At 47.0% G+C, this 25,677-nt stretch overlaps 1 protein-coding gene across 6 annotated transcripts in view; it reads right to left on the bottom strand.

The window, feature by feature from the left end:
* The window catches only part of Dennd1a (DENN domain containing 1A), a 479,814-nt gene that overhangs the window by 59,200 nt on the left and 394,937 nt on the right, over positions 1-25,677 (bottom strand). For all 6 annotated transcript variants that reach the window (XM_036185076.1, XM_036185072.1, XM_036185077.1 and 3 more), the window contains 2 exons: positions 1,791-1,895; positions 1,386-1,473 (listed from right to left, as the gene is read on the bottom strand). In XM_036185076.1, coding sequence (XP_036040969.1) covers positions 1,386-1,473; positions 1,791-1,895 — 193 coding nt within the window. The remainder of the gene's footprint in view (positions 1-1,385; positions 1,474-1,790; positions 1,896-25,677) is intronic.

Here is a 25,677-nt window from a genome sequence, read left to right as displayed (position 1 = left end):
GCTGACTATCACAGTGTAGGAACCCTGCTGGACATTTGCCTAGTGACAGGTTTTGTGGGTAAGTTCTGCTCAGTGCATCCTGAGGGCCAAGGAGGTCTCAGCAGGAGACTTTTCAGCAATATACAGAGTCCATCTTCTCCCAGAACCGCTTCCCCACAGTGTTCCTTCTGTAAGCTCATGAATGGTGCAGCGAGAGTCAACAGAATGCTATTCCAACCACACACATCTCAGTCTGTCTCCTCCTGCACTGGCTTAACTTGTGTTTGATTTAGTCGTGCGTCTCCTTCCCTGAAGACCAAAGCTAGTGCTCACATTGTTTACTCTGCTTGGGGTACGGTATTCAGGGACTTCTTGTCGACAGTCTGCCCTGACTGTCCAAAGACTTGGTAGAGAGACTTGCTTTAACAATTGTGGTGTAGGCTGGGTGGGTCTGTAGTATCAGCAAGTAGATATGAAGTTGCCTCTGTGAGCTTGTGCACTGCTGCCCAGATCATCAGCACAACCCAGACTGGACAGGCTCAGGAGTAACATGGTATCATTATTTTGACTCCAAAGACAGAAACTACATGTACTGTCATCTCTGCCATCAAAGACTGACCAGTGGTGTGTGGGAAGAAGCCAGATTGGGACTCAGGAAGTGCTCATTACACCTCTCAGCACCCCAAATGCTAGAGAGAGAGAGAGAGAGAGAGAGAGAGAGAGAGAGAGAGAGAGAGAGCGAGAGAGAGAGAATGAGAATGAATGAGAGAATGATCCCTCTGAGACTGGCCACCAAGCAACAATGCTCACATTTTATTCATTTGTCTGAGAAAGGATCTCACTGTATTGCCCAGGCTGGTCCCAACTCCTGGGCTCAAGTGATCCCCTCTCAGCCTCCCAATGGCTGGAACTACATATCATTGTGCATGGCTTGATGGTGCTCACATCACACAGAAACATGTGTTGAGCACTGACCCTATAGTAAGGACTGTTTCGGGGTACTATGCAATGTTCTAAATGACTCACTTCCTTCTGTGAGGTAGTCTGGGGCACTGCCAGAGCACAAGTGGTAGAACATTGGCTGGAAAAGGGACATGAGTTGGTTCAGGTGCCACAGCTAGCAATGAGGCAGGGGCCCCATTTGAGTTCAGCTCCCTACTTCAGAATCCGGTAAGCATCCCTTGTATCATGCTGACCATGACACTCTGCCAGACTTTTCTACCCAGGGGAAGTAAGTACTCTGGTGTCAGAGGCTTCACATGGGCCAAACTACATGCATCCTGACACAAAACAATGAGGAATTTCCCAACTTCCTCTTTCACATGGTTGGAGCAGTTTCCCCCTTCCCTCTCACGAGAAAGAAAAAAAGCCCATCTGTGCCAGGAACGCCATGGGCAGCATCTTACCGGCATACTCGCCCATGTTGATCTCCTCCTCAAAGACATCGCTGAAACCTTCGCCGGAATTGAGAAGGTCTAGTCGACCATCAATAAACTGGAAAGGAAAAAAAAAAAAAACCATAGCTTGTCTGTAAACAAGGGAGCCATCCAGTTGGGCAAAGCTGTTCGAGATGGGAAAGACCCTTTGAAAACCACAAGTCTCTTGAAAATGCTGGTTGTGTGTTTCTAACTCAGAAAACTGCAAGCCAAGGACCTGTCTGGTACCTGATGCCTGTTTTACTGCCCCCGCCCCCATGCCGAGTCCTTTGCAGGCCCATCTCCTCCCTTCTCTCATTCTTAGTGCCTAAGGTGGAGACAGGTGCAAAAATGCCCACTAAAGGCCTGGCACAGGCTCTGAGAGAGGCTGGGCACCTGTTTGAAGAGCTGCAACTGTGTGGCATTCTGAAGGAACTGCCTCATGGCTCCAGAGCGGTAGTGGGACACAAAGGCTTCCTCACTGAAGGTGATGGGTTCTTCCTGGGAAATGGAGAAGGAACATGATGGTAAGAGACAGGCCCCTCTCTTCTGCAGGTTTTCACTGCCTATGCCTTTACACCGAACTAAAGAAGCTGTGATTATCACCAGTCATTTTAGATGATGGCTGAGGATGCTGTTTCAGGGAGGAAGAATCATACTCCAAGTCAGAGAGGATAGGAGGCAGGGCTGACAGCCAAGATCAGCTGGGAAGCTCTACTCACCCCCTTCCCTATTACTGATGATCACAACCTGTACCAAGCTAGTGCTGTGCCCACCAGTATGATGATTCCCAAACTTTTCCTTCAATGTTTAGGGTGGAACCCTGAAGTCAGTCAGCACCTCATGTTGAAGGGGCCCTGATAAGGCAAAGCTGAACCTTTCAGAGCTGGGCAGGAATGGCACTGGGCATGGAGGTGCTTGGTGGCCTTTTCTCAGGTACCAACTGCAGAAATCATTTACAAATGATTATTATTATTATTATTATTATTTTGTTCTTGTTTTTTGAGACAGGGTTTCTCTGTGCAGCCCTGGTTGTACTGGAACTCATTCTGGAGCCCAGGCTGGCCTTGAACTCTTGAGACCCACCTGCCTCTGCCTCCTAGTGCTAGGACTAAAGGTGTGCACCACTGCTGCCTGGCTGGTTTTTGTTGTTGTTGTTGTTGTTGTTTTTCCCCAGACAGGGACTTGCTATGCAGTTCAGGCAGGTCTTCAATGTGTGAGCCTCTCCTACCTCAACTTTCTAAATGTTGGGATCACAGGTGTATGACGCCAGGCCTAGCTCACACTAACTTGACCTATAGCAAGTTATGATTTACAAAATACTGGCTGATCAAAAATAAAACTTGCCACCTGCAAAAGTTTGTGTTTAAGCTATTTGATGAGTAAGTTTTTGTCCACAAACTACATTTTGAGTCAAGAAAATGATGCCCTAAGTTTTAAAACAAACAAACCACCTGGCCTTGTATAGTCAACACCTCACTCTCTTTGAACTCATTTGCAGCACTTGTCTATGCAGACATGTCTTTAATTTTGGTTTGCATTTCTGGTTCTGAAAGATCGCACTTTTACATCTCAAGCTGTGATAGGGCACTCCCTCCTTTCACGGACTTGGTGGCAAACACAAAGATGTTTGAAGCTCTGCTTTTATCCTGTTTTAATGAGTTATGTGTTAAATTTACTGTCTGGCTCCTGTAAGTTCCAATAATTTCTTTTGCTTCAATCTAGCCAATATTAACACAGCAACTGGGCACCCTCACTGCTCAGGCTGCAAGGATGGCCCAGAAATGTGAGAACGGGGAAATACATTTTTCTACAATTAAACCCACCCTTATTTCACAAAGGATTTGAGGCACTCTGTGCAAGCACCCGAGACAACAAGTAATAAAAATGATTGCTGAGAGGCACACATGATGAAATGATTAAGAAACAGTTCTGGATGTGCTGCTTCTCATAATTTCTGAACCCAAGTCACAAAATTATTCTGGAGCTTCCTGGTGGCTGAGGCAAGGCAGGAACTGCAAACTGTGTGGCACACGAGGAATAAACCACTAGTCCCTGGGGAAGGAGCTGCAGCTGCTCTTGTCACTTTGGCATGGGTTGCCCCTTTCCTACCAAACCAAGTTCAGGTAGAACTCCATCCTCTGCAAGTCTTTCTCCTTGTTGTTGGGGTTACATTTACTCTAGGATTTTACACACACTAACTACTCCTGACACATACCACCAGCCCAGAACCTCACTAGCCCTCTAAAGCCTGTTGATCCACATAATGCACTCACCCTCACTGCCTGCTCTCAGTTATGGACCCACATCTCCATTCAAATCAGTGTCTCCCTTTTTTGGTTGTCAGAGCCTCACTGATCCACAGCTGACCTGCTAGACTTCCAATGTCCTTCCCGCCCAGCCTGGGAGGGATTGCATACACTCAGTCACTGTTTACCACCCATGGCCTTGGCATAGGCCCAGACTGCTATGGTGGGGGTTTGCCTTCATGCTCTGTCCCATCTCATTCATTTTGGTCCCTATCAATTCTGGCCAAAGTTCAATCACGTCAGCATTCTACTCAGGAGTCCAGCTGCCCAGGCGCTGCCTTTATGTGATGACTGGATTTGTGTCCTTTCTACTGTGTTTCCTATGAGCAGACACACTTATTTGCATAACTTTGCATACCTCATATGTATGACACATACCAGGATCTCGTGGGAGATGAAGGAACTCCTCGGCTAGGTGAGTAGCCCTTTGGACAGTTCCTCTGTGTCCCTTTGTGTCTGCCCCTCCACATCTTCTGGTCACATGCTGTGTTGTCCATAGCTGTCCTTGCTTTCTTTTCTTTCTCTCTGACTCAGGCTTGGGTGTGACAACCACTCACCCTTGCTTGGTGCTACCAGATACTGTTACCCTGGGTGTTAGAATAGTCTTTCCCAGCATCCTCTTTGACAAGGAGCCTGTGAAGGCAAGGCTCTGCTGAACATATCCCCACATTCCCTGGGGTCAATGTAGAGCCTGGGCCCCAGTTACAAGTGCAGGGATGTGAGTTACATAATCACAAAATGAGCTCAACCTTGGTTCCTGCCACAGGGCCTGATGCCTTGGTGTGGCACAGACCCTGTTGTGCCTTGGTAAAGAAGTCTGGGATACCATTCAGGATGGGTGATTCTTTTTTTTAAATTATTAAATATGTTTATTAAATTTTTTTTTCCAATTTACATACCAACCCAAGTTCCCCCTCCCTCCCTTTCTCCCGCCTCCTCACCTCCCTCCCACTCTACCCCCATCCACTCCCATGGTAGTCAACAAAGTCTGGCATACCAAGTTGAAGGAGAGCCTAGGCCCTCTCCATTGTATCAAGGCTGAGCAAGGTATCCCACTTCAGGGAATGGGCTCCAAAAAGCTAGTTCATGCACCTGGGATAAGTCCTGGTCCTGCTGCCAGGGACCCCACAAACAGATCGAGTCACATAGCTGTCACCCACATTCAGCGGGCCTAGTTTGGTCCCATGTAGGTTCCGGAGCTGTCAGTCTAGATTCAGTGAGCTCTAGCTAGCACCGGTCAGCTGTCTCTGCGGGTTTCCCCATCATGTTCTTGACCCTTTTTGAATGTCGAACGCCGTTTATTAAAGGAGGGAGGAGGTCTTAAATACAGACTTACAGCACAATGGAGGAACCCCGGTTGGTAGAAGTTCGCTTCTGATTTTTTTTTTTTTTTTTCAGCTGAGGATTGAACCCTGGGCCTAGAAAGTGCTCTACCATTGAGCTAAATCTGCATCCCCACTCCTGATGTTTTACAATCTTGGTGATTCTTATGATTGTGTGGAGGGTGTTAAAAGAGTTGCTCAGATGAGCTGTCCACTTGTACCTGGAGCCTTGGCCCAGCATCACCAGGAGGATGCTTGATTAGAGTGATAACTTCAAGAAAGGTTGCAATTGGATTTGTATGTGAGGCTAGCCCATGGCAGAGTTTAGCTACAGGAGAGCAGAGAGAGTCTCATCTTGCAGGAGATAGGAATATTTTGGGTTTCTTGTCCACTCACTGGTAGTGATATCCCCCAGGATCAGAGGCCATAGAAACTGACAAAAGACCACAGGCATGGATGGGAAACCCACAGGGAAATGCGACAATGAGGGCTTTTTTTTTTTTTTTTTTTTTTTTCCTTCCCTGAAAAGACCTTAAAAAGTATCAGTGGTGTCAGGAATGGAAGCAGATACTGCTAAAAGGTCACGGCACAGTCACCCAGAGCCAACCACGGAGGGCTCATTCCCTGGAGGGACTCTCCTTCCAAGATACCAAACGGTCACACTTCATAAGCGGGCTCCTGTAGATGTCCCACAGATGTGTGAGATGGACAGCATGGAGGGTCTCTTTATCAAACCTTCAGGATGCAGAACACCGGCCCTTCAGACCACAAGCCCCTCTGGGAGATAAACAGGACTCAGTGAAGGCTCCTTCCACAAGACAAGGGTAAACACATGGAGTTCCTCCTCTCCTCTTTGCAGACCTGTGTCCTACAGCTGTCGTGGTTACCACTGTTCCACTCGTCAATAATTATAGAACAGTCTCTTGTTAATTCCCTCTTCTACAAAAATTACAAGCACTGCTGGTTTAGTTCTCTTCTTTGATTGATTAAACCTTTTTGTCTTCTTAGATGGCATTCTAGGTGCTGGGGCAATCTACTGATGGCAATGTTAACTTTGGGGAGTCAGGCTGTGAGCATTAGTACTTGGATGGCATTAGTAGGGAGTTTTCCATCTATGACCCTAAGGATAGTAAAACATAGCTGCTCAACCCCATCAAGGACTCTTACAAAAAGACAAGTTTTCCCTCTTGGACTGTCTTCTCAACATATGGAATCAATCAAAAACTCCATCACTAATGAGTTGAATCTTTGTTAGCAGGTGAAACCTGTGACTCCAAAGGTTTGAGACTTTCAGAAATAATGGCTTCATCGACATAGAATCTTCAGTACTGGTGTAAAAAACACAACCCCCACCAGGCTCTTCAAACAACTTTCTTGTCCTGCTAACTCTAACGCCTCTGTTCCTTAACAAATTTAATTGTTATCAAATCCTACTTTTACTATATGATTATAAGACAAGAGGTGCAGTCTCCTCTTTATATACTTTATTTAAAATTAAAAACCCATTATTTTTTGGAAGATTCATCTAGATATTCAAACATTTGAAAAATAGCTCTCATAAGCTGGGTTCTGTGTAAGAAGAATAAAAATATAAAATATAGATAATAAAAATACCAGGTACAAGCCAGCTTGCTTCCTTGCTTCCTTGCTTCCTCCCTCCCTCCCTCCCTCCCTCCCTCCCTCCCTCCCTCCCTCCCTCTCTCTCTCTCTCTCTCTCTCTCTTTCTTTCTTTCTTTTGTTTTTTGAGACAGGGTTTCTCTGTGTAGTTTTGGTCCTGGATCTTGCTCTGTAGACTAGGCTGGCCTTGAACTCACAGAGATCCTCCTGGCTCTGCCTCCTGAGTGCGAGTGCTGGGATTAAAGGTGTGTGTCACCACCATCTGGCTCCTTGCTTTATTTTTAAAGTAGCTTTTAAATTGAAAAAAAAAAAAAAAAAATTGCCGGGCGGCGGTGGCGCATGCCTGTAATCCCAGCACTCAGGAGGCAGAGGCAGGTGGATCTCTGTGAGTTTGAGACCAGCCTGAGTTCCAGGACAGGCTCCAAAGCTACAGAGAAACCCTGTCTCGAAAAACAAAAACAAAAACAATAAACAAACAAACAAACAAACAAATAAATAAATAAATGAAATAAAAAATCTACTTGTGTATGTGTGCAGGAGAAGTGAGTATGTGTAAAAGTGTGTGTAGGTCAGTGGACAACCTGTGGGTGGGAGTTGTTTCTCTCCTTCTACTATGTGAGTCCTGGGGACTGAAACCAGATAATCAGCCTTGGTGGCAAATGGCTTGAAAATTTCCCTAATAGAAAGCCAGCTATTTCAGAGGAATCCTGCCAAGTTCAGGGAACACACAACTACAGTGTGGAGTGGCACCTGGCACACCAGAGGACTGGGATTGCTTTTGCTAAAGAAACCTTCAAAAAACTTAAAACTTTGCATTTAGTCTCTGTAAGGCAACTCAACCTGGTTAAGAGTGAACATGTCCTGGAGTTAAAAGGCCTGTCCTTGAACTCTGACCTGACTGGCAGCCATGTTAATCTCTGGCAACTCAATCTGCCTTCCCTCGTTGGTGGTAACAGTGCTACCTCATAGTGTCATTGTGAAGGTTAAAACAGATGAGCACAGATGGGTTTCCCACAGATAATGGTCCTTCTTGAGAGCAGACTGGTCTTGCCTGTGACAAACAGGGCCCAGTGTAAAATGAACATTCTTGAAAAAAAAAATGCTGTTAAAATCTATTCCTTCCTGCCCTCCCCACTCCCTGCTTCTCTTTCTTTCCAGATCTGTCATGGTGTTTGTTTGTATACAATAGTACACTGACATTCCAAGAAGGAAATCAATGTTTAATTATTAGCATGATTTTTGTTGTTCAATTTTACATCATGTAATATTGGTTTTAAAAATACTAACTTGGATAGGCATCATATTTCATAGCTGGTACATGCACCTGTGTTTCCTTCTTTTAAAGATTCTATTTTTAATTTATGTGTATGTGCACATGACTGTGGGTGCTGGGAACTGAACTTGGGTCCTTTGGAAGAGCATTGTACACTTAACCACCAGGCAATCTCTCCAGCTCCCATGTTCTCATCAGTCAATGGAAATGTTACATGAGATTAATTTTATTTCTTGATATAGGTACAATCCACACATTTTCTGCCTTACTGATCAGAAAGGAAGAGAGGCCATGATTGCTCTGTCTCTTTCCTATCATTTGTCCTGAGTCACGTCACTGAGAAACCAGTCCTTGTGCTGTGCTTGGAGCAAGTTCTGGTTCTAACCAGAGTGTGGCCATCGCTGATGGTGCCACTTACTCCACTAGAGACCTTTCTATGTGATGATATTGTGTTCTCCAAAATACTGCACACCCTAATAAACTTATCTGGGGTCAGAGAACAGAACAGCCACTAGATATAAAGGCCAGAAAATGGTGGCACACACGCCTTTAATCCTAGTATTCCAGAGGCAGAAATCCACCTGGATCTCTGAGTTTAAAGCCACACTGGAAACAGCCAGGCGTGGTGACTCACACCTTTAATCCCAGGAAGTGAGCCTTTAATCCCAGGAAGTGATGGCAGAAAGGAGAAAGGTATATAAGGCGTGAGGACCAGGCACTAGACTGGTTAAGCTTTTAGGCTTTTGAGCAGTGTTTCAACTGAGATCCATTCAGATGAGGACTCAGAAGCTTCCAGGTTGAGGAAACAGGATCAGCTGAGGAACTGGTAAGGTGAGGAAGCTGTGGCTTATTCTGCTTCTCTGATCTTACAGCATTCACCCTAATACCTGGTCCTGGGTTTGATTTTATTAATAAGAACTTTTAAGATTCATGCTACATCTCTCTATTTACTTAGTACACACTTTGAGTCTTGCTGATCTCACTTATCATGTGTACCATGTGGCATGGTGATGTTATAGGACTGTGATGGCTGTGCTTAGCTCCTTTGCTCTCCCCACTGTCCCATGGGACTTCACACAAAGCACACATTCACAGGGAAAGTCTTAAGAATTATAATATGATGGCAGATTATTAAAATGAGCACAAGCCTTGTGTGACTGCATAAGGTACAGGCTACCGAGATCATTCCTGCCCTCACCCCGCCCCATCTCTTCTAGGTTAAGCCCTTGGCTCTGCCTCCCTGACTTAGGACCTTAGCTGAAGGATCTTAGCTGGGTTTTTGGATTTCTGAACTGCTGAGCACACACTCAAGATTCTTGTGCCTTCTGCAGCTGCCTTTCACTGGTTAGACACCTAATCTCCCTCCTCCATACTCATATATCCTCTTCCATAGCCTCTGGGCTTCAATTTTGTCACTTTCCTCAGAACCTTGCTAGGTGGCTCAGGTGAAGAGGCTCCAGTTCCTCCCCAGTGTCTTCACAAACACTCTCCATGGTCAGGCATGGTGCTTTCCCAGCCCACTGCAAGCTCCTAGATAACCAGCTGTGCTTCTGCTCCAGAGAGGCGGATGGGAGAGTGCAACACACAGTTGGTTCCTGGCCTAGCTGTGTTCTTGCTGCCCCCAGGTACTACAACTAGGCATCATCTTCGATGCTGGCATAATTACCTGCCTCATGGGATTGCTGGGGACCAGGCAGGGATAGGTGGAATCCTGTAGGTCAATCGGTCTCAACCTTAATAATCACCTGCAGTGCTTATAACTTCCCAATCCCACAACTTTACAAACTACCTCCAGTGTAGAGGCTGAGAACTACTGGCAGAGGTGAGAGCAACCAGCCTGGACCAATCAACAGTCATTGTCTAAAACCCAAGAAAGCTGGAGAATCTGGCTCTAGTCATCACTAATAGTCCCCATCCTGGTTGCACTTCATTGAAATACTTCCAAATTCCCTGCTGGGGCTTTAAAAACAGCCCTCCTAAGGCTAGAGAGACAGGCTGTGCTTGTCTGAAGGCCACCCCTCACAGGTCAGCTGGGCAGCTGCCAAGGGACCAATGTGACTTCCCCATGGTGTGTAGCATAGCTCCCAAATCCTCATTTACTGGAACACAGGGACAAAGGGTGGGAGGGGCAGTGGGTCCCCTTGCTATAACCACTGACAGTGTGAGCATAGAGAGAAGGGACCTATGTTGAGGTCTCATCTTTGCCAGCCAGCATGTCCCACCCTCGCCAAGGCCTTCACTTATCATTCCCATCTCATGAAGAAGGGACACCCACATGGAGATGCTGTTAGCCCAAAGTCTCAGGGATCTCCAGTCTAATGACTCGCAGGTCCCAGTCCAAGCACTGCACACAATGGGATCATGGGGTGGACATAGGAAGGAGGATCACTGGACAGGCAACCAGATGTCCCTGACAGGGCTGGGCCAAGCCATCCTTGGAATAACAGAATCAAGACAGCTTTCTGCAGCAAATGTGGAGTAGCTGAGGTATGTACAGGGCTGACTCTCATCCCTGTAAATAAGCCCTAAACAAAGAATCAATGTCTCCTTGTGAAGGCTGCCTTGCTATTCGGATGATTTTAAGTTAGGGCAAATGTGAGCGCTCAACCAGAGCTCCTCGGATGATTTGTGGGCCAGAGATGGCTGGGCTGCTGGTATTTGCCCATTCTGGCCACAGCTCCAGTATTGACAGAGGCCCCCTGCACACACTCACTAGATTATAGTAAAGACATTCAAATCACAGGAGCGTCAGCCCACGCCTCAGCTCATCTGTGCCAGGAGCCCCTTCCTTAACGGAGACAAACAGGGAGAAGTCAGGAAATTCTGATTAGCACAGGAACGCAGATGAGCAGGGAGGCCTGTGGAAGCTGAGGAGACACAATGAAGTTGTTCTTCGTGCATACTAGCTCAAGATTTTCCTCCCTTAAGAGATGCAGATGGGAATCAGCTCTTGGAGGAAAGCAGGTGCAGTGATTAAAACCAACTACCACTTGCTGAGCACTCCACCAATGTTGGCTGGTTTTACATGCATTATCCTGCTTATTTTCTGTGGTAACCTGTGAGGTAGGTTTTATGATCACCTCCACTTCACAGTTAAGGAAATCAAGGCTCTGCTAGGTGAGATTACCTGTCTGAAGTCACTGAGTTGGGAAGTGGCATGGCCAGTGTTTAGAGTCAAAATCTACCTTGATCTAGACTCATGTAACATATTATTTCTCTTGCATTAAGAGATATAATCATAGGATTATATTTGTCACCTAGCTGCCAGTTGGAGCTGCTCTAGAGGCAATCCAAAGAGACAGATTATAGGGGAGCAATGCTAAATAGGCTATGGCTCCACTATGCCTGATGTAGCTGTTCACCTCTTGGAGCCTCTAACTTCTCACTGATACAGTGCAAACAGCAGTTTCTATCTGGTGCTCCGAGTGGTAGAGTCATTACAAGGATTAAGGTGGCTCATTGCTGCAGCACAGTGATAGCTTGCTCCCAGGGTAAAAACCAAATGGGACACACAGGGATCTCAGGATCAAGCACTTAGTGGCTGGAACTCCCAGGCAGAGGCAGAGTCAACTCAGGGCCACTGGGAGCCAGATCTGGGATAACACAGTGACTATTTTAATGCTTCCTTACACAGGGTAGAGATGAAGGTCTGTCCTGGCGGGGTGGGAAAGAGATGATAGGTTTGAGGGTCTCATGGGTCTCTGAGAGAGAAGATCAATAGAACAGCCAGTGCTGCCTGTAGTCATGCAAATCTGCAGCAGCTCACATATGAAAAGGCAAAGAGACATGACAAATAAACAAAAGAAGCCCTCCTCAGTCTTGCAAGGAGCAGCCACTGGTCCCCTGGCGACACAGGCCTTGGAGGGGCTGTTACAACAATGTCCACAGTCTGAATCACAGGGCTTGCCTGTTACCCCCAGCTCCTTCATTCACTGTCACCCTCTCTTGGATGGATGTTCTCTGTCTAGTGCTGCATCTGCAGCACCTGGCACTGGCCTGGTGCCTAGGAAGAGGGAAGCGTCTGGTTGTGAACAAATGGCAGTGCTGTAAAGTGTAAAGAGCATGGGAGCCACATCTGAGCTGGCCTCACTTCCTTTCCTTGCCTAGGCCTCAGTTTCTTTCTCTGTAAAGTTGGGTGGCTGGAAACTCTTCAAGGAAGTTTCTAACACTGACACGTGTTGTTTCTACACATTGAGGGGGTGGCTCTCTGTGAGGTATTTCCTGGCTCCACAGAGAAATAGAACACATCAGCACTCTGTGCAGATGCAGGAATGGAAGAAATTGGAGACAGAGTGCAGGATCCCACCACCCATGGGGTCTGGAACTCAGGGCAGGCTCCTAAGTCCTTTGAGATGGGAGACCCTGCTTCCCAGCTTTGTGAGGATTATAAGTGATTCATGTGAGTGCTTAGATAAGGGCACAACTCCTAAGTTCTGGATTCTCTGCCCGTTGCACACACTGATTCTACTGCAGGAAGCTCTGACTCCACGCATGTGATATGTACAATCTATACCCAGCATATGACAGGTTCTGGAAGCAAGACTAAACAAGAGCCAGGGAAAAAGGGACTATCACAAAAGCTGCTTGGAGTGTAAGCCTGCTTTGGGCCCCATGATGAGCCTTGGTTGAAGACTGGCTTCTTGTGACAGCCCTATGGAGACAGGCTCTTCATCCCCATCCTTCAGAGAAAGAAGGAATGCCTGGCCCAGGGCTACAGAATAGGAGGAGCCACAGGCCCAGATTTCTCGCATGGCACTGCAGAACTCTCAGAACAGGCTCATTTGCCCAGACAGGGCTTTCTGGGGACTCAAAGTGACTGCCAATAATCTTCCAAATGAAGCCTGCTCTTCTCTGTGTACTACAGTTACTACCTAGTTCAATGAGTCCAGGGTTTCTGGGTGCTGGGTTTGGATGACCTGGGGCCTCAACCTCAGAAGGGCTCAGTGCAGCCCAGAACTCCAGGAGAGAAGCAAGAGAGCCTCTCTAAGCCTGTTTCCTCAGGTGTACAAGGGAGAGATTCCTTACTTCATATCCAAGGTCTTAAATGACGTGTTTGTCAAAGTGCTATTGCCTACAAGCATATGCAAGGGGCCAGTAATGTCCTCCATGACTCTCTTTTGAGGTTGGGCATCACATCAGAAGTAGGAACTCCAGCGCTCTCCCTTCAACAAATACCTGTGATCAAGATGATCCTCCTGGAAAGCATGGGGAGGGGCCATACAGGGAGGAGGTGGCATGAAAGCAAAGCACAACCGAGGGAGGGGCAGGGAGGGACTAAGTGGAGTAGGAGGAAAGGGTGTGAGCAGAGAGTGGGTAGGGCAGGAACAGCAGGAGCTGGGGTCTGGGCTGTGCAAGGACATCATGCATAGGTGAGTGAGGGAGATGCTACTTGGCCTCTCTCCCTCATTGGGTACACTTTCTTGAGAGCTGGTGAGTCACGACGGTGGATGCTGGCTCCTCAGAAGACACAAAAAGATCACTTCTCAGCATGTTCTGACTACTTTTTCCACCAGCTTGGGAAAGAGTCCTAGGTAGAATTTGCAGGAACTTCCTGAGTAAACCTTTGTTTACTCAGAGCCAACAGCCAACAACCAGTGCCTGCAGAATCAAGTGAAGTTCAGACGTGGAGAGAAGCCTGATTGCCAACCATAGCTCCTCATTCCCTAAATACCCTGTGCTCCAGTAACCAGAGCAAACTACAGTTCTCCAGACGGTACCACTAAATTCTACTCTTTCATGTGCTACATCTGCTGGGGAGTTCTTTATGCCATTCAAGGCCTAACTCAAGATCTAGCTGATTGGGGACATTTGCCATGGCCTTTTCTGGACCTCTTGTAGGTCCTGAGCACCCAAGCTCTTCACTGCAAGAGCATTTGTGGCTAGTCATGGCCTTGCTTAGCTGTCTGTCAGTCCCCCTCGCTCCCAGGTGTCTGATTCCCCTGAAAATCTCTAGCTCCCTGCACAGCACCAGGATAAGAGAGAGGGATGCTTGAAGAAGAGGCCAAGAGAGTGCATAGCCAGCCAGAGGCTGTGAGGAAGGCTAGGGAAGGAGGAAGGCAGGGAAAAAGAGGAGGTGGTATATGCTGGGAGGGGTGGGCGGTGGGGGAGGCAGGGAACCCTGGCTAATTAGACCACATGTGCAGAGCAGCATCTGGCTCCAAGTGCAGCAGTTTCCAGCGTTCCTGGAGTTGTTGTGGCGACGACCACATGACCTGCCCGGAGCTGAGGCTCTGGGGCAGCAATCCAGATGCACTCCTAACATATTCTGACAGAGAGCAGATGGGTAGCTATTTGCTGGGCCAAAAAATGCCAGCTCCACTCCCCTCCAGACCCCACACGCTCTCACTGATAATTTTCATTGTGTAAAGTCATTTTTCAAAAAAAAAATTACTTTAATTTTTTTCTATTTTATGTGCATGTATGCATGCATGTATGCATGTATGTGTATATGTGTATGGTGTGGGTGTTTTTCCTGCATGGATGTCTGTACCCATGAAGGCCAGAAGAGGATGTTGAATCCTTTGGAATTGGAGTTATAGACAATAGTGAGCCACTGTGTGGGTGCTGGAAATTGAACCAGGGTCCTCTGGAAGAGCAGCCAGTGCTTCTGAGAGAGCCATCTCTAGCCCCAGTGTAAAGCCACTCTTATCTGCTCCTATCCACTAGTTCTCTCACAGATCAGTGCGGGCACCACACTGGACACCCACCTCCCACTCCAACTTGCAGCCTGGTTCTGTGGCACAGGTGAAGAGCTGTCACCATCTTTAACAAAGGCGCCCTTGAAGTCAGGCTCCTCTGTCTCAAGACTGCCCCAACCTCCCAATTCCAAGTGTATAAGCTCCCCGCCCCGTGGTCTTACCCAACAGAATAGCAGTCCTTTGCAGTGTGTGGGACTTGAGCTCCTATTCTACCTGCACTGGTCTTGGGGGCATGTTACTGGTTACAGTTTAATGCTCTGTGAAGTGGAGTTTGTAATATCCACCTTCACAGATTTATTTTAAAGGAACAATGCAATAATAATGGAAGAACCCTGAAAATTATATATAATGTAATTTTTGAGTTGGATAAAAAAATTTAAAACTTAAAAAAATTGTTTTTTGAATAAAATCTCAAGCTTTCCATGTATACATATTTGAGAAAGCCTCACTACATATCCCTGGCTGATCTATGCAGATCAGTCTGGTCATGAACTCACAGAGCTCTGCTTGTCTTCTCTTTCTTTCTTTCTTTTTTTTTTTTTTTTCCCCCACTGAGACAAGGTTTCTCTGTGTAGCCATGGCTGTCCTAGAACTCAGAGATCTACCTGCCTCTGCCTCTTTAGTGCTAGGATTAAAGGTGTGTGCCATCACTCCTGACTTGGTATTATTTTTAAAATACTGATTGCACGTATGGTGTGCTTATGTCTATGTGGAAGTCAGAAGGACACTTATGGGAGTCGGCCCTCTCCTTCTCATCACTCACTCCTGAGCATTGCACTCAGGCCGTCAGGCTGGTCAGCAAGTGCCTTTACTTGCTAAGCCCTCTCAACAGTCCAAACCTAAAAAAATTTAAGCAGATACTCATACCAGCTGAGAAGAAGGGAAATAACAAGGTCTGAAGAGTAGACACTATTGGCTGTGTGCATGCCGAACGTCTCTTAAGGTCTTTGGTAAGGTGGGAATCAGGCTAGGTGTTAAATTATAGTGCTTATGAGCCAGGGAATTTAAAACACTAGACCCTCAGTTTGCCCATCTGCGTAAGAAGAGTATTCACTCCTTCCTCCTGTGAGCATATTCCTATTGTAAACTCCCCAGCACCTGGGAGGCATTCAGTACACATTAGTTTCTCTGTTGATTGGATGGGGTCAAATGCAACTGAGGCTGGGTAGGACAGTGGGAAGTACAGGTTCAGTTAGATGGGGCTCAGTTTTCTCTTCTGAAAAATCAAGGCAGTGACAGGAGCTACCTTGTCATGTTGTTGTTACAGTTTCAAGGAAACAATGTACATGGAAGGTTTAGCATCACAGTTGTCCTTACAACCCTTCTTTTCCTTACTAGAGATAGCCTACATGGTCCAGGAAAAGCCACACTTTCTCTGTGGGTGTGGTCCGGGCACTGGTGCCACATCAACTAAAGGGAAATGTGTTTGGTTTTTGATTCTAGGAAGTAAAGGAAGGAAGGATGCTGCTGGTGAGGTGGGGGTGGGCTGTCGGAGGTCCCAGCCGGCTGCCTGAGTAGTGTGCAGCACGGCCTGTACAGGTGTCCAGGCTTGTTTATGAAGCACTGTGGGGTTCCTGCTACCACACACTTGCCTGCCAATTGCAGGTGTGGGGAAGGCCTGGCTAAAAATACTGCCAACATGGGTTTAATGTCACCCAGAAGAGACTAATGATTATTTTAAGTAAATATTAATTATGATTTACCCAGACAGTGCCAGAGTGGCATGCAAACTTCTGGGTCTACACATGTAGTGAAGCAATAGTTTAGGGAAATGGCTTCTGATACCACTCTACTGGGAAGTTGAAGGGCTTGTAGGCTATGACTAAGTGTGGAGTCCTGTTTAAAATAATTGGTGGTGTCTTGATAAGCAGTCAGCAATTCCTATTGTGGCAGATGATTTCCCCTGGACCATTCTACTGAACCAAATTTCCCATAAACACTGTCACAGTGCTATAGAGAACCCAGATTTGCTTTAAGGCCCAAAATGCTGGTAGGCGGATCTTTGACAAGTGTGGCCTCAAGAGCCCACTTTGTGGCTGGGTGGATCTCTGTGAGTTCGAGGTCAGCCTGGTCTAGAGAGTGAGATCCAGGACAGGCAACAAAACTACACTGAGAAACCCTGCCTCGAAAAACAAACAAAACAAAACAAAAGAGCCCACTAGTAGGGGCTTCTGATCTGCAATAATGCTCTAAGGACCCCATGTCCCCTTGGCCATGTTGCCAGCCCCCACCCTTCTGTTTTCTCACTTGGGTGGGAAGCCAACACTTGCTGATCACTTTGAAGTTTTTGCATCTGGTGGCCCATGCACATTCACCCCAGGACGTTTTGTTTACTCACACTTGAGCCATGGTTGGCCTCCACACAGCTGCTCATATGGTTTTGAGCTACTGCAATCCTGGGTAGGAAATAGTGGCAATGGCAGTGGTGGCACATGTTGACAAGGGAAATGGGTACTTGTGTGTGTTTCTTGTGTGCTAATGCCTTTCTAGACCTCCCCTCCATTTATTCTTCTCCTCCTTCTCCTCCTCCTTCTCCTCCTCCTCCTCTTCCTTTTTTCTTTCAAGACAGGGTTTCTCTGGGTAGTCCTGACTGTCCTGGAAGTCTCTCTGTAAACCAGGCTGGCCTTGAAGTCATAGAGATCATCTGCCTCAGCCTCCTGAGTGCTGGTATTAAAGGTATGAGCCACCACTGCCTGGCTCAGGCATTTCTTTTGTATGTACTCAATTATTTAATCTCTACAACAACCCCATGAGATAGGTAGATACCATTGCTGTCCTCATTTGACAGCTGAGAAACTGAGCCACAGAAATATGAGGCATATAGGCACATTTGTTGATTCCTGTTCCACATGATGCTGCAAAAGAACAGGTTCTTACAGGGTCTTTTCAAGCCTGGGCTCTAGGTCAGGGAGATACAGAAAGAATCAGTCCTACACAAGGCCAAGATCCGTTGGGAAGCCCCAGGTTCTGACTTCCTAGAACCAGCCTTTGAACTCCTAGCTCTTGTCTCCATGTACCAAGTCCCTTCAGAGATGGTTCTAAGAGGAGGGAACACTGCATTTGACCCTTTGAGACCTGGGATGGCCCAAACCCAGAGAACCAAACTGGACTTCATGCTGCAGAAACTGTTATGGTCACATTACTGAGCTTTTAAAAGGCCTTTAGGGATGATCAGGGGCATAAGTATTCAGGGAATGGGGTGAACATCTGTGCCTGGGGATATATGGTGTTTGGCCATCTCTCTGCCAAGGTTAGCCCATGGAATAAAGACCAGCTTGGATGCTAGAAAAGGGCAGCCCCTCTTACCATATTGAATCACTACAACCATCCTTTATTCCTAATAATGATGATAACGATAATGATGATAGATTTACTGAGAGCCTGCTAGTCATATTCCAACAGTATTTATTCTCGTTACCAGTAGATATGCTGGATGCTTTTGGGAAAGGATCCCAATGTCTTCTTATTCTGAAATGTATAAAGAAACAGTGCATTCATACATGCATAATATGTTTTCTTTTCTTTAGTGCTGAGAGTTAAACTCAGGGCTCCTTATATACCAAGTGAAAGATCTACCACTAAGCCATATTTCCAACAAAGCAGGTGACAAAGCACATGTATGGAAATGTGAATGGGTAATCTACATGGCAGGTATGCAGGTTTTCATCGTAATATTCTTGCCTGTATGGTGCAGAAAAGACTTACTTTTGTGTGTTGTGTCTTCTAAATTTCATTGTAAAATTCTTAGGGGAAAACCCTATAGGGTGACCTACATGGTAGAAAGAGAAAATTGACCCTTGGAAGCTGTCTTCTGACCTCCACCTGTGTGAGAGGTTTGTCCCACTCAAAACAAATGCAATTTAAAAAAAAAATGAGTTACAAACTATTTATTATATATCTACTATGAGCCAGGCCTTGTGTAAGAACTGCAATGATCATGACAAAGCCAGTCTAGGTCCCTTTCTAGAATGTGGGCAACCACATAAGTAAACAAAGTATTTGTGACAGGCATGAGAGGGTGCTTGGAGATCTGGAAATAAAGCTTTGAAAGGTCTGGTGACTTTGCCCAAGTCCCTGGAACGAGCACGTGGGGGTGGGTTCCCAATCAGGCAAGTCTAATTTTTTCCCTGTTACCTGACACTCTTCAAAAGGTCACCAACATCATCAGCCTCATTTGTTCTTGATGAGGAGCAGTTAGGAAAACTGACACCTGGAGATCACTTTCCAATCACATCCTTGTCATCCTTCCAATCCTGCCCATTGTCAGCTGAAGCTCAGAAGACTTTAGAAAGCAATGGCTGTGATGTCAGCTCTTTTGATGACACTTTCACCTTTTAAGGGGTTGCTTCATTGACTGAATACAGCTCTGAAAGAGGACACTGGAAGCTCAGAGGTGGGAGTTAAGGCTGAGTTCCTTGCCTTCCACTCCCTCTGGCCTTGGTTAGTTTGGAAGGAAGAGAAGGTGCCCAGAAGAAGTGTGTTGATGTCAGTGTTTGGTCTGGATGGCTCCATGACCTCCCTGTAGAAGCTGCCACATGGTAACTGGTAGGTCGGAAGGAAACTGTCAAAAGACGATCCCAAGAAAGCCTGGAAAGAGTTTTATTTAGAAGTGATGACTGGAGAAGGCAGAGATCAGCTACATTAATTTTACTGGTGATATATTGCCTGGTTTCAGGATAGACGCTCCCTAGCCTCCAAGTAGGAGCTGTTACTTGGGGCTTAAGAACACTGAACACTCTTGCTTTAGAAGAGATACCAAGTAACACCACCTGCAGATGGGCTATCTTGTACACCAAGGCTCTTACCATGAGGCTCCCCTGCCCCCACTGTCCTAGGCTGGCCCGATAACCACAAGTGCTGCTTCTTCCAGGCTTGCCTCTCCTGTTCCTGCTGTCTCCTCACCTGAGTGACTGAACATCATCACTTCAGCTTAAGTCCTACCCTGCCTTTGTGACAAACTCTAAGACCATTTTTAGGGCATGCCAGCCCCCAACGACCTTCCAACCACAACTCCTGCAAACTGGAAGTCTCCATTTCTGCCAGCTCCCCAAGCTTCCTGTAAACTGTACCCCATACTGTGCTAGAGTCCTTTGCTTCAGCTCACACCATTCCCTTTGTCTGCAGTGCCCTTCCTGTTTTCTGTATCAGGTTAACCACCCCTCATCTTACAAGTAAAGTTTAGCATCACGGCCTCCACATGTCCTTTCCCCCGACAGCAGCACACTTCTGGGTATTCCACTGAGCTCTCATGAGCCCCAAGCTTGCCTGTATCACATTAGGTACCTGTCTATTCCTGTTTTCACTCACGGACATGAGCACTTCAGTTACAGGGGTGAATTATCTTACTGGGTCCAATGCTCCCTTGCTGGGCACACAACTTGGTGTACAAAGTAGGAGTGAGCACAGGGTGTGCTGAATGAACTGTCCATTCATTTTTATGAAGTGGCTTTTGGTAAAGTGAAAGTACACCAAGAGTTTACATGGTCCCTGAATTCTTCTTGGAGCAGCCGGTGCCCCAGACAAGAGCACACACATATGCATGCATCATTTAAAAAGTTTCACAGAATGCACTTATCTCAGATTTTTTTTCTTATTGGAAACCTGTTTACAATCTTGTCCACTGTTAGTCTTAAATGTCACTCTCCAGAAGATGACTGCTGCCAGGAGGAGTTTCTTTTCAAATTGAATCACAGCATGTTCATGCAGGGAAGTGCCTCTTTTGAATCTCCAAATTGGAGGGAATTCAGGGAAGAAAGTAAAAGTAAGGTGATTAGAATCTGCAGAGGCTGATTCAGGAGGAAAAATTACCAGGCTAAACTATGTGGGGGTGAGCTAAACAGCAGCTATTAGTGGTGGAGATGGAGGGGTGGGGTGGAAACCACCACCTAGAAATCTACCAGAGTGATGAGCAGGCACAGCAAAGGCTAAGAGAGCAAAGTGGTGGGGAACAGCTGACACCACACAAGGCACATGGACGCTTTTTTCTGTCCTCCCTGGGCAGGGCAGCTGGGTGCTGTGGACAATGGCCTCTCCAACCTCTGCCTGGCAGCCATCACTATTTCTTCTCTAAAGGGACTAAACTGCAGTTCTGTGATACAGGAGCAGTGAGTCAGGTTCTGCCAGCCACTCCACCACTAGTACAGGTTTATGAAGGTTTGCCATAGGCATTCTTGGCTCTACTATTTAGAGGTGAAATGATCCGAGAAGGCTCTGTGCAGGTGGATCACTTAGGCTGAGTAGACTCTGCTGTTTTTGTGGTGGCTTAGGAATGGATCATCAGCTTTTAGGACATGTGGAACTCAGATCAACATCAGTTTTGTTTTGTTTTTTGGAGACAGGATCTTACTTGTAGCTGAGGCTGGCCTGTAACTCACTATGTAGCTCCAGTCTGGCCTTGAACTCTTGGCAATTCTCCTGCCTCAGCCTTCCTAGTGCTAGGATTATGGGTGTGAGCCACAATGCCTGGTTCATTATCTTTATTATTATTTTTTAAACACAACATTCTAGACAATGTCCAGTCTAGACTCCTCATTTCTCACCTGTTTGGCCTGGCAAGCTTGTACTCATGCTCCATGGTCCAGGCTTTGAGAAGCTTATTGAACATCTGCAAGGCAGGGGAGATTTCATAATCTTCCTTTCACTACTTTAGTAGGTAGATGCACAGGACCGGTCTGGACCAGCATGGGTCCAAAGGAGGCCAATCTATCTTACACTCAGATACAGAGTTAATGCCTGTGATCTGCTAGGAGAGCGTGCATATAGCAGCTTGCCAATGGCAGGTCTGGGGGCTGCAAAAACCTCCTCAGGAAAATGACATATGTCCAAAAGTGGAGAGTAAGCTGAATGGGATGGCTAGAGTGGCCAGGACACAAAGAACAGTGTATGGACATAGGTCACAGGGGAACATGAAGCTGCCATTCTCCTAAGGCACCAGGGACTCTAAAACTTGGGTGGCCAGGGAGGAGGTAGGGGTGTAGATGACCACAGTTTGGAAGGATATCCTCTGGCCTCTGCTCTGCTAAGAAGGCAGGGTAGAAGCAGAGTTCCTGTTCAGCAGGCTGTCTGGGGAACTTGGTAATTGGGTGGAATAGCAAGGGGATCAAGAGTGATTTTAGGAGGTGGGAGTTGACAGGTCGCTACAGCCTGGATCCAGCAGACTGACCATCTCACTTGCTAGACAAGAGCCCTGGATAGGTGAGTAGGAACATGCCATTCACTGGTGCTGCCTTCTTCCCAAGCCCAGCAGAGGTCTGGGCAGGGAAGCACAGAGGAATTTGAAGCACAGAGAAATCCCCAAGAGTAGGGGCTGGCACTCACAAGTGCTCCATAGGGACAAGCTGTCCTCTGAGCTCCCTTGTCCACTGCCCGGAGACCCCCAGGTTGCCCCACAAGAACAGTGAACAAATGCTCATGCAGAACATCCTGGACCTCACAGACTGTCTGTCTGAAAAGCATAGGGGCCCAGATGGGCCTGGGGACTCAGATCCTGGGTAGCTTAATGCTTACACAACTAGCTCTGCCAGAGCTTGCCCTATGCCCCATCTATTGGGACTGATGTTCCCACGAGGTGTGCTACGTGGCACTGCAGGTTCTGGAATGGGTTGGCCCGAGGCTCCTGGCTCTGTTACTTACTATCCATGTACTGTAGGAGAGTCAGGAGTTTGCCTTGTGTGAAAAGGGCTGATATAAGCCCACCACACATGGCTGTTGGGAAGACCAGGTGGGTATATGAAGTGCCTGACTCAGGACCAGACATGCCACAGGGACCTAGGGGATGGCAGGTCTTCTGTCTTTCTTCAAGATACATTTCTTCTCAATTAAAAAAAAATCATGCTTGTCTGTTAGGAGTAAGTACCAAACTGGCTAGTGCCTTCTGTCAATGGTTGCCACATGGAATAAATGCTAGTAAATATTATATTTATACATTTTACAATGTGACTAAATCTAGTCATGGTGACTTTGTTCTATCTGAGTTGGCATCTCTGATCTCTTGGAAGCCTGCATTCCTATCTTAAAAGTTTCACATCCAGAATCCAAGGAGCCCATGCCAGGAAACTCTAGTCTTTGTGTTCCAAGCCCTTTAGTGAGCAGATATCTAGCAGGTCACAAGGTGAAAGGGAGAGAGAGATGAGTCTGGATTGTAAACCCACTCCCTGGCATGGACAGCCTAGGGAGAACCCACAAACCTCTCTGTGGGATGGATGACAGACTCTGCCCTTGCATGAGTCCATGCTCAGGACATATGCATGGACACTATTCAGGATTCTTCCAGGAAGTTGTCTGATATTCTCCCTGCCTTTACTGTGGCTGCCTTCTAGCCACCAACCTTCTTTGGGTGCTGTAATATGTACTAGAAAGGTGCAGTGGACAGAAGGACAAAGTTTCAACTCTTCACGTGAGGGTCTTCCTGTTTGAGCCCCGACCACCTGGCCTGGCTTTATACCTCTCTCCTTATGGTGCACACTCCAGCTGGACTAGCATTTGTGGCGAGTGACTGGCAGGGCAGGCTCTAGCTTATCATGGTTCATTTGCCTGCCTGTGAATCCTGCCCTCTTCCTATGGCACAGTGGTTTGTACTAGCCTCCATATAGGTTATTAGTGTATGTCATGGTGTGACAAGATGAGACAGGAGCCCAGTGCAAGAGGGGTAGAGGCCACAGACCTGCCTTACTTTCTCTACTTCCACCTCAGCCTAGCACCTGGATAGGTGATGTTCTCAAGCTCATGCTCTTCCACTCCTTTTGAAACTCAGAGCTGGTCATGCCCACAGAAAAGTTGCATTTTGAAGCCTACATAAGACACAAGTCAGTGTAAGGTAAATGGTGGCTGCTATGACGATCCATAGTTTCTTGCCCGTGACTGGGAACTCCCTTGAGCAGGAACTGTTCCCTTGTTTCTCAGGCTTCCCAGTGTGAGCACAGGGCTCTTCAGCCTTGAGATGAGCAAGTGTCAACTGTTGGGGAAACTGCCTCTCAGAATCAAGCTCTCCTGGTGCTGAAAGAGTTAAGCTGTGCTTGGGATTGTAAGCAAGCTCCATTTCTGCTCAGCACTATCACTGGGTGTGAGTCACAAGGCTTAGCAGGTGTGGGCAATAATTAAAGGCTTCAGCAATCTACCTGGGCAAGGTATTTTTGCCTCTTATTCCAAAGAGGAAACTCTCTCTATGGAGAGCAGAGGAGCTCATTAATGAGACTAATTAGGTGGAAAGGGGGTAGAGGCTGGCATCAGCTGCAGCTCAGAGGAGCGAATCATTAAGCTCTGTAATCTCCTCCGTGGAGCAGAGGCAGACCAGGCTCAGGATGTGTGGGGCTCCCGCACCTGAGAACTTAAGCACATGCTTTGGAGGGCTGAAGGGCCTCACCCAGCCCCTGCCATGTTCCACTGGGAGACCCTGGCTCTTCCACCGCCCTCCAACACACCAGAAAAAGAGAGAGAGAGAGAGAGAGAGAGAGAGAGAGAGAGAGAGAGAGAGAGACAGAGAGACAGACACACACACACACACACACACACACACACACACACACACACACACACAGAGAGAGAGAGAGAGAGAGAGAGAGAGAGAGAGAGAGAGAGAGAGAGAGAGAGAGAGAGAGAGAACACGAACATGGGACCCGGGAAGACTTTCTTCTGAGTGCTCCTACCTCTGAGGAGCATGTGCTGGTTTACAGCAAGGCTCCATGAACATTAGATCAAAGAATCTTCTTAGCTTCCACAGATAAGCTCTAATGTCTAGGCTTCCAATTTTTTTTCTAGTCACCACCCTGTTAAGTCAGTCCAGGGCCTGAGTTTCTTTATGACTCTCCTCCTTGGTCTGGGGATAAGATGTCAGTGGTCAGCACAACCAGGTATCACCAGTTCACAGGCTGTGCTGGATGCAGGGGGAACTACTAATGGGTGGGTGAGAGTAGTTGGAATGGGTAGATTTGGGAGCTGCCACTTTTTCTTGTTTGGCTTCATTCAAGTCACTCTTGATGCTCTAAGGTCCTCATAGGTTAGAGGAATAGAAGGTGATCAGGTGTGCAAGAAAGAGAGAACCATTTAAAGAAAGGGCTTGCTGTCAGTTACTGTGAGTTCAAATTGTGTAGGAGATGCTGAGCATCAGGGAAGTGGGCAAATAATTCTAAAGAAGTCTCCCACATGGGGCCTGAGAGATCCAAAGGATGATGTGTATTTGAGTAAGGCTTGAGAAACAGAGCTCTCCAAGGGCTGGCACCATGGGGCGTCTGTATTGTTTATACAGTATGTCATCTGGCTTTGGGTTCCACTATTTGCCCTGCCTGAGGAGCAAGGAAGGAAGCAGCTGGCCAGTGCCCTGCCCTGGAGATTACCTGCAGTCACAGCCCCATAGGAACCTCAGCAAGTCGATGCCAATTAACCTCCACGTGTACAACTAGCCAGCCCTAGTATACATTAGTACCTATCCTCTCTGGCCCCTCAACCCTCTGGGTACTGCTGACTGCCACTTTTCACATCTTGTGTTCATTTCACACCACTGTGGATTCTAACTGTGGTTTCAGTGTGAAATGTCTCCTTTGGCTCATGTATCTGAACACTTGGTCTCTAGCTGGTGTGGCTATTTTAGAAGGATATGAACCTTTAGAGGTGGACAGCTTGGTTCCAGTTCCCAGCTGCTCTCTGCTTTCTGACTACGGACGCAATGCTTCCTTCACACTCTCGCAGCCATCACTTCTCTAGCAAGATGGAAGGTCTCCTCCCACTGTAGCCAAAGTCAGTCCTCTTGTCAGCTGCTTCAAGTAATCCGGCACAGAAGGAGGAAGGTGACTAATACAGCCATGAAGCTCACTTCCCATCGGGGCCAACCAGGAGACTCCATCCTCTGGTCAAAGTAGCTGGCCCCAGTGTCACTCATGTTTGATTATGCAGGTCCAGCATCTCTTTTACAACAAAGTGATGCATGACACAGAGGCCAGAGATTCACTTCAAGCTCAAGGACCACAAAGACCCTTCTCCCTTGACTGCCGAGCAAGATGATGTTTAAAAACAAAACAAATGGGTAAAGAAAAACAAAGCCAACCAACGGCCAACCAATGAGAAGCTAGA

This window comes from Onychomys torridus, chromosome 4 (genome assembly GCF_903995425.1).
Source record: "Onychomys torridus chromosome 4, mOncTor1.1, whole genome shotgun sequence".
Lineage (NCBI taxonomy): Eukaryota > Metazoa > Chordata > Mammalia > Rodentia > Cricetidae > Onychomys > Onychomys torridus.
This window is presented reverse-complemented; position numbering and strand designations above follow the sequence as displayed.